General features: G+C 38.6%; 1 protein-coding gene across 1 annotated transcript in view; it reads right to left on the reverse strand.

Moving 5' to 3' along the window:
- Window positions 1-12660, reverse strand: part of LOC107674319 (XK-related protein 4-like) — a 91082-nt gene extending 78422 nt beyond the window's left edge. The window contains exon 1 of the mRNA XM_016468264.1: window positions 11549-12660. Within this exon, the coding sequence (XP_016323750.1) occupies window positions 11549-12228 (680 nt within the window). The 5' untranslated portion in view covers window positions 12229-12660. The remainder of the gene's footprint in view (window positions 1-11548) is intronic.
- Between the last annotated feature and the right edge of the window lie 304 nt (window positions 12661-12964).

Consider the following 12964-nt stretch of genomic DNA (forward strand, 5'->3'; position numbering starts at 1 on the left):
GGCAAGGCTTAAATGAGTTTAGTTTAAACACAGATAGCAACGTGTGCTGTTCAGGTCTCACCTGCGCTATCAACACGTGATGACGGCATAAATGACAGTTATTCCAGCATAAAGCACTCGCATTGATTAAAGAGTGACTGGTTTGTCCACGTATTGTTTTTTTCTCTCTCATATCGCTCTTGTTGTAATGTATTGGGAAGCCAGAATTTGTATCCATCAACAGAAACATGCATTAGCCGAACTCTAACAAACCATATTATGCATTGTCAGATTTAAGGTGAACCGCGGTCCTAGTGTCTGCCGAACCGTGTGTGGAGAACGGTACGGTTCGATTTTTTACCGAGAACCGTTGCACCCCTAAAATATATATATATATATACTAGCTCCACACTTTTGAACGGTAGTGTACATGCAGCGAAGAAAAACACTGTTGCTCATAAGTCGCTCTTTCATACCTAATAAGACATTGTCACGATGCGCACACACACGAGGAACGAGGAGACGCTGGAGAATACTTTACCAAGACTTTATTTACAGGAACCAAGGGAGACGAACTCAGGAAGACGTTTAACAGCAGACAGAGAACTTGGGACTGGGAACACTATTTATACACACAGGAGGAGGGGCTGACGAGACACACCTGGGAGCAATGAAACACTAATCAGGGGAGGAACAGGAAACTAACCAAATAAGGGCATGGGAAGGCACATGGGGAGCAGGACACACACAAAACATGGAACAGAGTCTGACAGACATAACAGAATCCCCAGTTATGCTTTCACTATTAGCTTTGTCTCAGATATTTGGATACAATGGATACAATGGACACAATAAGATAATAGCTACAAAATAATTAACGCCTGTACTGTGTAGCATGTTCAGATAATTTGGCTTTAAAATTGATTAAATTTTGTCCATACAGAAATTTCTGACTTTTGATTGAAGAGTTTGGCAGCTTGGCAAATCGGAGACTCATTTTTGCAATCTCTTCAGAAACTCTAAAGTGTCTTGACATACACAAGATCTTTTTCTTAGAAGAAACATCTGAAAAGCTCTCCATCCCAACTCCAGTACAGTCTAGAAAACAAATGAGATTTTAAAAAGATATAGAGACATGGATTAGCCTTTTATAAATTAATCTCATGACTTACATTTAAAGCTGCTGCTCTAAGATCTACTCATAGTGGAAATGAAATGGAGTTAAACTGTAAGCTGGCTAAGAAGATACACACTTTGTTACATTCTGTACATGTTCGGATTAAGCCATGTGGTTTGGTGCTGGTGTTTTTCGGTCACTTTAAGCAGTGGTAGTGAGGGAGAACGCCATGCACCGCATGAGCATTACAGACAAGCCGGAATGTGGTAAATAATGGAAGAAGTGGCAAGAGGTCTCTCACAGCACGCAATGTTTTAAATATTCATCCAAGGTGGGCAACCTGTGCCAAGCCTTGCTTGTATTTGTAGCATTAGAAGTCTCGTTCCCTTGTCACCAGCTTTCAGCCAAACAAAACAGAGCATTTCAATGCAAACATGCACCCGGAGAGCATCTAAACATCCACTTGGGCCGCAGGAGAGCACGGTTTACGGTTCTACTCTTCTTTTTGCTAAATCAACAGATGACCTGACAAAAATGTGGCGATAAGGAACAGATTATTCATTAAGTAAGATTTAACTTTGGTATCAGCATCTTGATCTTCATCTGATCACTGTCCACAAGCACATTTCTCAGAGAAACCCATCCTGAAGTCCAATCCCAGAGGATCTGAAGGGAAGGGCACAGAGCGCTTCTTTATTGACTTTGTCTGCTGAAGGGGGCTCCATTTCCACCTTCTCACTTACTTTCACCTTAGAGCGAAGCAAAGGCTGTTCACATCCTGGTGTTGAGCCCCAAACTGTTTTTTTTTTCATTATTATAAGCCAAGGTTCAACAGAGGTCATCTACTGTACCTCCTTCATAAAAGTACAGCTCCAGACAGCCATTCTGCCATCTCTATATCTGAATCTGTAGCAATTTCACAGCTTATTAAAAATGGTTTGTTTTAAACTCTAGCAATCAGCAATAATTCTTTACCACCCACATACATAATAAGGGCAGACCATTGTATTCAATACAATATTAAACACAAGTCAATAAGCATTAAAGCACAACGGAGGGCATAAAAGTCTGTAAGCATGTAGAGATGGTTTAAATTGCAGGCACATAATGAGGACCAATTATCATCTAATCTGGACCACACAACACACCTAAAGGAAACAAAAGGGGGATATTGGCAGAGATATGCAATATCAGACTTCATATCCATCCACAGAAAATGATACAACCTTCCCCCATTAAAAATGTCAATAAACCGTCTTCCCGAGGAACAGGATGATTAACTCAGTCAGAGCGTATTCTGAGGGTTTGGCATGTATAAAAATACATATCATTAACATGTAGACACCCTTAACCACCAGTTACGGACCATTTCTCAGAGATAGGAGAAAGGTGAGGAAGGCTTTTGCAGAGCATCAGTCCACTAATGTATCGACTCTGGTCCTGTTCTACATAAATATACATTACAGATGGCATCATTTTGAACTTGATTGTTTGATAAATGAGCCATGCACACATTCATAATTGCATTTTCCAACATTAATTATAATCGTGTGGGTGTGCGAGACGACATGCCAGTCGAGGGTGGACTGCAGGGCTGCGTCTGGTGAGATGCTTCCTGATGTCTCCTGAGCGCCTAGCTCAGAGAAAACAGGTCATCAGCACCAGCACACGGCACACTATACACTCAAACAATGGCTGCAGGTGGGACCTGTCATGCTCGGCGCTCCAAGCAGATGCATTTGGGGGAAATACAGACCAGATTTATGATCCAGAAATTAGAAACCAGTTATTTTATCTACCCTGAGAGATGCTGTGCCTTATTTGCATCAGCCCGAGCATTTGGGCCCTCCAACGTAGTCATCACTTCTCAGATTATTAAAAGCAAGAATGTATCTTGAGAGATGACACGGATTCTTTCTTTACCGCCCTACAAAGGAAAAAAATCAAAAGGAGTCTACAAAGTACTTTAAAATGTCTCAACCGACAACTGTAGCATTTCATCAATATCTATCAATAGTGACAGGAGACATAACAGCCAACAGGCTTGCACAGAAGCGCCATCAAGACCATTTATGCTAGGGATTTTTTAACCAAGACATTTAGACTTACATTTCAAATAAATGCTGTTCTTTTACATTATGAGGGGCATCATTAATAATAATAATAATAATAATATTTCTTGAGCATTAAATCTTATTATAATTATTTTTCTGAAGGACCATGTGACACTGAAGACTGAAATAATGGCTACTGAAAATGTAGCTTTTATGAATACATTACATTTTAACGTATCTTAAATATATTACATATTATAATATATTAAAATGAAAAAAAAAGCAAAACAAAACTGTAATAATATTACCCAATATTACTGTTACTTGATCAAAGAAAAAAAGAAGCATTTGAACATAAGAGACTTCTTTCAGAAATATTTAATTTAGTGTGTGTGTGTGTGTGTGTGTTTTAGGGATGTGCAAGACAAGTCAATTTGTCAACTAAACAATACTGCTAATGCTAGTTGACACTGGATTTACATTATTTTTTCACGTGCATGTTTTGCTTTATATTTTTTTTTTACAAAGACTATGTTTAAAAGCTAACTCTAATTTGAGGAATTCTGTTTATAATAGACCATTGAGTTGAACTTACTGCTCCTGCACTGCCTATTGATTCAGCTGATTTTAATAAATATGTCTATATTGACAGACATTGATTAAGTGAAGTGAACACTTAAGTTTAATGTACAATAATCAGAATGCGAGGCAAGCACATTGCATTTAAATGACCTATTTGCAGCAGCAATCAGTATGGAATTTGACTGTTTGATTAATGTATTAAGGAGGCTAAATGGATCGCATATACAGTCTGTATATGTATATGTACAGGTATATGTGGGATTTGTTAGCCTAGTCGACTAGTCAGTTACAAAATTTCTGAGAGATTTTTTTGAAAATGTATGGTGATTGGTGACCACTGATAAGTTCAGGTATTTTTCGGGTAAAGTTACATTTTTAAAGTATATACATCATATATGTCATGATATATGTTAGGTTGAGACCTCACTCAAACTACTAAATTCTTACGATTCAGTTTAAAGCCCGTGCAGGCCTCTAACCACAGTAAAAAGGCTTCTGCAACCAGCCTATCTGCTGGATAACGTCTCCACACACTCCTCTGAAACCTTAAAATCTGGCCACCAACTGCAAACCTGTGAAAAACAGCTGTTCATTATTTCTACTACTGCTGGAATGAAATGACCCACTCACAAAGTCAATTATCCCATTTCTCTGTGGAATTCATGTTAATTGCACCCAAATTGAGCTTTGTTAAATGTTTGCATTGTTAGATGGCCCAATGTGTAATATAGTTTAATGAAAATTTGATACTCACTAAAAGTTCATAGCTCAGCTTTAAGCAACACAGATCTGATCTCTCTTACCTCTCATGTGAGAGCTGCTTCAAGACACCCTGGAGTAATCTTTGCTCTTAAGGAGGCTTTAACTTTGATACAGCCATGCTAAGCTGTTAAAGTCATTCCAGTTTATTTTGTGATACTAAAAGAGTGATAATAAGCTTTTATCTTCTCAAGCTCGGTTTACTCAATACAGATTAATATTTTTGCTGTTTTGTTCCCACTACTGCAAACTCATTTTTATTCATTTTTTTTGTTTTGACAAAAGTGTTATTGCAATATTGTGTTTTTCTGTGTATTTTAGATTTACTGTTGCTTGGAGTGTAATTCATGACAAGTGTGATGTGATTAAAAACATCTGATTATTAATGCTCGCCTGCCTGGTGTGTTGACATATTTCAGAAAACACACTTCACAGAGGATCTCGGCTTAAAATAAGAGCAGAATTAAATGAGTACTTATGAAATCTGTCTGAATGCACGTTCCTTATTGCCGATACCTGCCACTTTGCTTTTAAACTAGAGTCTACATGTTGCTTTCTCTCAATGAGATGTGGCAGACAGTGTGGGTGGGAGCATGGGTGACATGGATGGAGTTAAATAGCAATGGCCTGGCTCAGCTGTACCATTTGTTTGCATTACTATACAAAAAGTCACACTCATTGGCATAAATCTCCATGTTTAACTTAATATGGTAATTCAGGCTGAGATCACTGGAGAGCTGTTGCTTGGAAAGGAGCCTCTTTATAGGAGTGATAAGGACTCTGTTTTACGGCTTCATAATACGGTTATTATCTATCTTTGGTCTCTTTCATCTTGGACCATAATCGATTAAAGGACAATAAAGTCAAACACTGTTAATGTTTCTGTATTAAATCAATATCAATATCAAAATCCATAATATGTTAGCTGAGTAACTGCAAGGAAGTGAAATGTCTACACTAGGGCTGCATGATATTAGAAAAAAACTTAATATCATAATATTAAGAAAATAAGAAATATTTTACTGTAAAATTCCACTAAACATTGACTAAATATTTACTAAATACGTACTAAATATTTAATGTCAAATTTACTAATATTTATGGTGCCGGTTTCAGAATGAAGCATGGCTGAAACACTGCCATGAACTGCACGTGTATATGTTGCGCTTCACTCTGAAACCAATAGTGCATATATTTATTTAATTATACCACCACAGCCATATTGCGATAAAGAATAAAAAAAAAAATTGGTGTAGCACATCCATTTCTGCATTTCACAATTAACAAATAGCAAGTAATATATTGATATAACTGACATTTTGATTGCTAGTAAATTTCATAAATCATTTCAAAGCAACAGCAAGTAATACATTGAATTAAACATCACATTTTAAAGTAGAAAGACTGAAATATAATTTTCTTGTAAAACGTAGGGGTGTGCGATATATATCGTCTACGATAATATCGTAATTGTTGTTTGAACGATATGTGATTTAACATTATCGAGTATACTGCAAAAACCAAACACCCCAGAGAGTGCAGTGCACACATACACTGTGATGTAGGTTAGACCACTGCGCGAGCACATTAAGAGTTCACACTTTCACTGCGTGATTTAGTATATATACATTTAGAATTCCCCCAAAATTCAAGATAAGGTGACAAACAGGGCCGGACTGGGACGCAATTTCAGGCCGGGAAATCTCACACTCATCCAGGCCACACAGAAAAAAGGGGCCACAATTGTACCTTTTGGGGTACAACAGCTTGACACTGTAGAAGTACACCGTGACAAGCTGTTGTACCCCAAAAGGTGCAATTTTGGCCCCTTATTTCCTGTATATAGCCTATACATCCACAACAATTTCTGAAACCAGACAACCCTATTATTTGTATGGCCATCACATAAAAAAAATCGTAGCCTTTACGCCGTAGACTATGCGTCAGTTTTCATTTATACTTCTGCGTCGTCGTCCGCGTCAACGTGCAACACATGCAAACCGCTAGACAGCAGTGTCCACGGGCATGTTACTAGTGTAACCCGCAGTACCACGGCAAAAGCCGAAGAAGAAGCGGCTCGTCGGAGAAGCATTATAGCCGTGACAGCGGCAAATACATATCAAATCATTAAATCATTATTTAAAACTACAAAAAGGAGACAACAACGGAACAGGAGATGATGGCATTCTTTCAGTCTGCACAAGGACTTGTACCACGGCAGATCAACATTGTTTGTTGCGGACAACTACTGATGTATAATGCTATGTAGTATAATAAATGATAAGACACTTGTTCTTTGCTTTGTTTTATTTTATATAAGAAGGTGTAACATTAAAATATATTAAAGTGCACATAAACACACACAAAACTCAAGTACATATGGAGGGAGGGGTTCTTGCAGACCAATCACAGCGCTTGCGGTCTGCGTAGAATTGACGCGCTGTTAGATTTTTGGAGAGGTGCACGTCAGGCTACGGCGTATGGGTGTGCGTCTATGCGTAAGCTACGGCGTAGGTCCGACGCAGAAGTATAAATCAGCCTTTAGTCTGGGGCCGTCATCCTTAGTCATTTTCCCCCAATATCTCTGCCCCCAAAAAGTTGAATTTTCAGCATCATTACTCCAGTCTTCAGTGTCACATGATCCTTCAGTCATCATGGGGCAGCGGGCCAAATCAGCCGCCAGGCCACCAGGAATTATGGGCGACAAATATGCCCTTGTAGAACATTTTATATTTAATATATATTTATATTTTGTCTTTTATATTTATATCATCTGATATAATATCCCACGAAGAGTGACATTTTTCTCCAAATATCAGCATGATTGCAAATGTGATGATTTGATAAACAGTTCAATAAACAAGCTAATATTAAGTGACTTATATTTTAGTCACAAGTTCCTGTTTTTGCTCTCTTTCGTCAACGAAAAAAGTTCCAAACATACCAGGATGTTTTGTATCCTGTTACTGAATCAATCAGCCACTTAAACGAATCGGTTGAATGAATGACTCAACGACTCACTCATGCAGTGCTTTGCCACCACCACCTACTTGTGATTTTAGGTTTAGATTTAAAGTATATTTCCCCTTCTCAAATATCATTTTTGTCATTATCGCACACCCCTAGTAAAACGTACTCCAATAATACAATAATTTTAAATATTTTTGTATCCTGTTACTGAATCAATCAGCCACTTGAACGAATCGGTTGAATGAATGACTCAACGACTCACTCATGCAGTGCTTTGCCACCACCACCTACTTGTTATTTTAGGTTTAGATTTAAAGTATATTTCCCCTTCTCAAATATCATTTTTGTCATTATCGCACACCCCTAGTAAAACGTACTCCAATAATACAATAATTTTAAATATTTTTTTATGTGACCTGCAGGCATTCCTGACCACACAAATATATGGTCACCATGGAGGGGAGAAGCATGGGGCGTTAAGTACAGGCATGGTTTACAACCCCAGCGCCAAGTAGACCCCTACTGTGTGAATATAAGTGCTTCATACTTTATTAAGACCCATATGCATACATATATACAGCATGTAATCAACAACAAGTGGCATGCACTCAGTGGTGTGGTGCACGCTCATTTGCAGTGCGATCATGTAGGTCGCAATCAGCAAGACTCCACATGCAGAAACACAGATATAGAATCACTTTCAAAATTATGAGGGGATTAATTTATTACCTGCAATTAAAAATAATTAGCTTGTAAGACATATAATGGAAATATGACATGTAAGAGAGTGGTTTCTGTGTAGATATGCATTGTGTAGATATACAGTCAGTCAGTGGTCTTAAACTGTTAAAAGTCAGGAGATAAGAATTACATAATAAGCCTGACAGCAAAAGGATCCAAATACTCAGAATTTAATCAGTAAAACACTGTATTGCATTTTCCTGGTGTCACAAATGCATCCAAATTTCTATGAAGATGTAAAACTGAAAAATCTAGTTTGTTTAGTCTAATTATTTCTGGCCTTTTACCTTCCATTTTAAAGGACAATACAGAAATATCAACCTGATCTCACAGGAAAATTTAACTATTTTGCTAGTTGCCGATTTCATATAAATTTGTACAATGTGAATTGCATGAAAACGTATTACTTTTAGAAAAAAGAAAAGAAAAAACTAACCATGAAGCTCCGTCCCAAACCTTCACTGGGGTGTAAACAGATCATAGAAAAAAGTATGAATGAGAACATATGAATTCATATGAACTGGCCACCAATTCAGCAAAACATAAAGTAGCCAAGAATTACCATGAGATTGCTTTGGAAAGACAGGACATTTTCAAATCAGATCAGGACATGCACCCTATACATTGCTTCACAGCTCCAGCTGCGTTGTCATTGAAAAGCATTATTGAAAAAAACACAACTGCTGATTATCAATTCTTAATTGTTTTCTTAAGGTGCATCCCAAATTCCCAATGTGCCTACTTATGCACTATTCTATGCCATTTTTAGCTTAAATAGTGCGAGCAGTGTGATCACACTGAAAATGTGATTTCACACTGAAAATGCATTTTAAATACATGGATGATGCACTTAAGTAACCCCACCCCACCCACAAAAAAGGGCTGAGTATATTGCTTAGTAAAAAAAAGGCTGAGTAGAAGCAAATGAAAGCACATTACCTACACATAGTCTTTAATGCAGGCCAAGTATCAGAGTTGACAACTGCTGTTCAAAGATGAAAATATTTTGCATGTAGTCTATTTTAAGCGACAGTAAACCAGTTAGCGTGATCACTGATATGTGGTATTATAATAGTGTGGCTTTTATTTTAGAACACCAGCTTAATTTACTTGAACTTGTTCATTTTGTACTTCCAAGCCCTTTACAAGTAATATTACTTTATGCAAATAGTCCGACTTTGTCTAAACAGGCTTTTCCACTATTGGAGCCAAATTATTCTGAACACTGAGAGTAGTGGTACCAGTAGTATTTCCAGTAGAACATGGTTCGGTATAGTAATATTATAAAAATAAAGCTTTTTAAGACTAACAATTTTTTTTTTTCCACTATAAAAACCTTTTGTGCGATGGAAAGTTTCCATGGATGTTAAAGAATCTTTATTTTTAAGAGCTATAACTACATGCACAGATTTCTCTGCACGGTTAGGTAACAGTACTTTACTGATGTGGATACTCACAATATACGATCACACATACAGTATTTGATTTCTCAGCACCACGATGAAGAGAAAAACAGAGCTACAGAGCAGATCAGTACAGGATGGCATGATTCAGCAACAATGCAACAAAAACTTGCTATTATGTCGACCTGAAATCTATTTATGCATGCAAGTATATTCCTTTGAATTAAAGGTCATGTATAAGCACTGGTAAAAAAAAAAAAAAAACTTTTATGCAACACACAAAAGGCTCATTCCCACTGTTAGGATTTTCTCTTTAAATTAGTATGGGAATGGGAATACATCAATATGTATACATCAATATATGACAGATACACCTGGACCTTCACCTTGCACAATCAAACTCCAATTCTAGCACTCTAGCACTTCTAGCCTGACATATGTCCTTTGATGAATATCAAGAACTTAACTAGCAAAGCATGCTATTTTTAAATTGCTTTGCTTTGTGAGATGTCCCCTGACTGGTGAACCTTTTGCACAGTGCCACGTGCAGAGCATGTCTCAACAATCCTCCCCCTCTGAGAGCACACAACTGTGTCAGCTTCATTCCTGTCACCATACACCATGTGACACCACCAGGATGACACAAAAAAAAAAAGGGAAAGAAATAAAAGGAAAAAACAGAAAAATGTAAGGAAACGATCCTCCAAATCAGCCACTTCACAGGAAGCAAAACAATACTGATGTTTTACGAAAATACCCAGGTGAAGTGCTCAAGTGTTCAGAGCACTTTGCAGGATTTGGGCTGCATTGGTGAGGTTGTGGCCTATAGTTTTGTGAAGTGGGCTATTAAGTCATTCCATTCATTTTTCCCACTACTGGCTTTTATTCAATTAGCAACTCTCGCCTAACAACATTCTTCAAACTCAGAGCTGACTGGGCACAGATATGGGAGCCCAAAACCAAAGCAGCTGTACAACAGCATTTGAAAATGCCACATCTGTAAGTAATGACAGCATCAAGTGATTTCATAATGGGGTCTTTAAGGCTGATTACGATGTACCTCGTCTATGCAATCACTGTTATATATCAGACACAGCTTTGATGGCCTGCTTCCAATATATCAATTCCACATCCTTTACTGTTTGGACAGCATCCAAACACAATCCTCAGGGTCAAAAACTTAAGAGTAAATGGAATATCACTCTATTGAACATGCTGATCAGAACTCATTCAGGCTTCTAAAGACCCTGATGGGCTGACGCTGTGAAACCGAATAGGTTTCCACAATCCCATTCATTAGCTCTGTCACTGATGTAAGCTTTGAGTACAACCATGGGCAAATGAATGTATTGACCTGCAAAGAGAATACAACTCCATGGGTGAGCCAATAACCTCATGCACTGTAAGATGCCACCAGGGAAATATTTGCAACTACTTTTCATACAAGGCGATCAATCGCCCAATAATCGTCTTTAGTTCTCTATGAGGTTTATTCTCAATTACATTAATAATGGATTTAAATGGAACGAGTCAATGAACATCTACTATTCTCACTAAGTCTTTAGTCATTCGAGCTTCATTCAATCCAGAAATCTTTTTAATTTTGTAACAAGTCAGGTCATCTACAAATACAACACCACAAGTGCCTACTACCAGCATCTGCTGCAAAACAGATAAGAAGGAATTTTATACCAGATACTCCATGATTATGAGCTTTACAGTAAAAACAGGATAATAAATTAGCTCTCCAGCCCACACAATGCGTGTGTAGGCCTTAACGTGTCAACCATTCCAAACTCAAGAACACGCTTTGAATGTGTCATTCAAGCACGCTGCTCTAAACAAAATAGGTGCTGCATTTTAAAGAGGACAAGCAATAAATACCCGACCTCGACTCTTCAAATCACAAGTGCCATTGAAAATAAAGCGCTGCTCAAGCTCACCTCCAGATTTGTCCCAGCTGTAAGATGTGAATGACGGACTGCAATAGCCAGATGCAGAGGGAACAGGACGCTGAGCGTGTCTTACTAGTCCGGACTGCAGTAGCGCTGTTGCTGCTGTTGCTTGTAGTGTTGCTCTTGCTCGCCGTGGACGCCTGTCTTTGAGGCGTAGACGGGTGGGCTCCTACGTCTCCGTGCGAAGCGGAGCAGCTGAGCAGCTTCCCGTCCATGTGGGAGCAGTTCGCCGCGCTGCCGCCGCACCTCTCCTCGGTGCTGAAATCATGGACGAACCAACGGAAACTGAAGACATGCACGAAGAACGAGCCGAGCACCACAAAAAACAGCGTAAGCCCAAACCACCAGTAGTCGCGGCGGAGGTAATAGTCGACCGAAAGCCAAATATCAGTGCCCACATCCGCAAAATACACCGTCACTGCGGCGAGGATCCACAGACAGTCCCAGACCGTGTATTTCTGCTGCTCACTGCCGAGGCGGAGACATGTCGAATTTGAGCCACAGCACCGCGGCTCCCCGTTGACGAAGTCCGCCTCTCCGGTTCCAGAATCCGGCTGCGATCCCGGAGCGAGCCCTTGAACCGAACCCGAGTGATCCGAATTCTGCAAAGGCGTAAATGCTACATCGCTCTTCTTCATCTTTAGCACCCCGTCGGATTTCGCGGCCATTGTAGCAGCTTTGTCTTCTCACCGTTTTCGCGTCTTTCTCCTCGGCTTCTCTATTCCAGGCGAAGAGACATTGGGCTGGGCGACCTTCTCTTCCGCCAGCTACAGCGCCGCCTGCTCATAACAAAGCAACACTTCCTTTCGGTAGCGGGTACGAACCGTATGCTCTCCCATGGCTCATACTTAAAACTATGACATCATTGCTTTGCAACTCTTCTTCAGGCGCACATCATGGTGTTCAATATCCAGCTATTGCAGCACAGCCTTCTGCTAACTTCACATTCGTGCATAAAAATAATGTCTACTGCAGCGGTATGTTAAAGAGCTGACCGCTCGGTTGCTATGGCATTTGTAAACGTGCAGTTTTGAATTCCACCCTGAACTGAACACTGTCCACTGGACGCGAGCGGCGCGTCAAAAGTAAACCCTATACAGGAAGCGTCTGTTGTGGTCACTTTATTCTGCCCAGACTGAAAAAAAAAAAAAAATAATAATAATATATATATATATATATATATATTTAAAAATATTTAAAAAAGGCCAAAAAATATATTTGCGAAATTATATTTCAAAATATATTTATGTCAATAAGTTTTCTACCAATATATTTTTGGCCATTTTTGTATATTTTTGAAAATATATTTAAAAAATATAAAAATTTAATCGTATATATATATATATATATATATATATAACTGCCTATATATGCAGTTAATGCTAACAATATTAATAATAAATT

This window comes from Sinocyclocheilus anshuiensis, unplaced genomic scaffold (genome assembly GCF_001515605.1).
Source record: "Sinocyclocheilus anshuiensis isolate Anshui unplaced genomic scaffold, SAMN03320099.WGS_v1.1 scaffold962, whole genome shotgun sequence".
NCBI classification, from domain to species: domain Eukaryota; kingdom Metazoa; phylum Chordata; class Actinopteri; order Cypriniformes; family Cyprinidae; genus Sinocyclocheilus; species Sinocyclocheilus anshuiensis.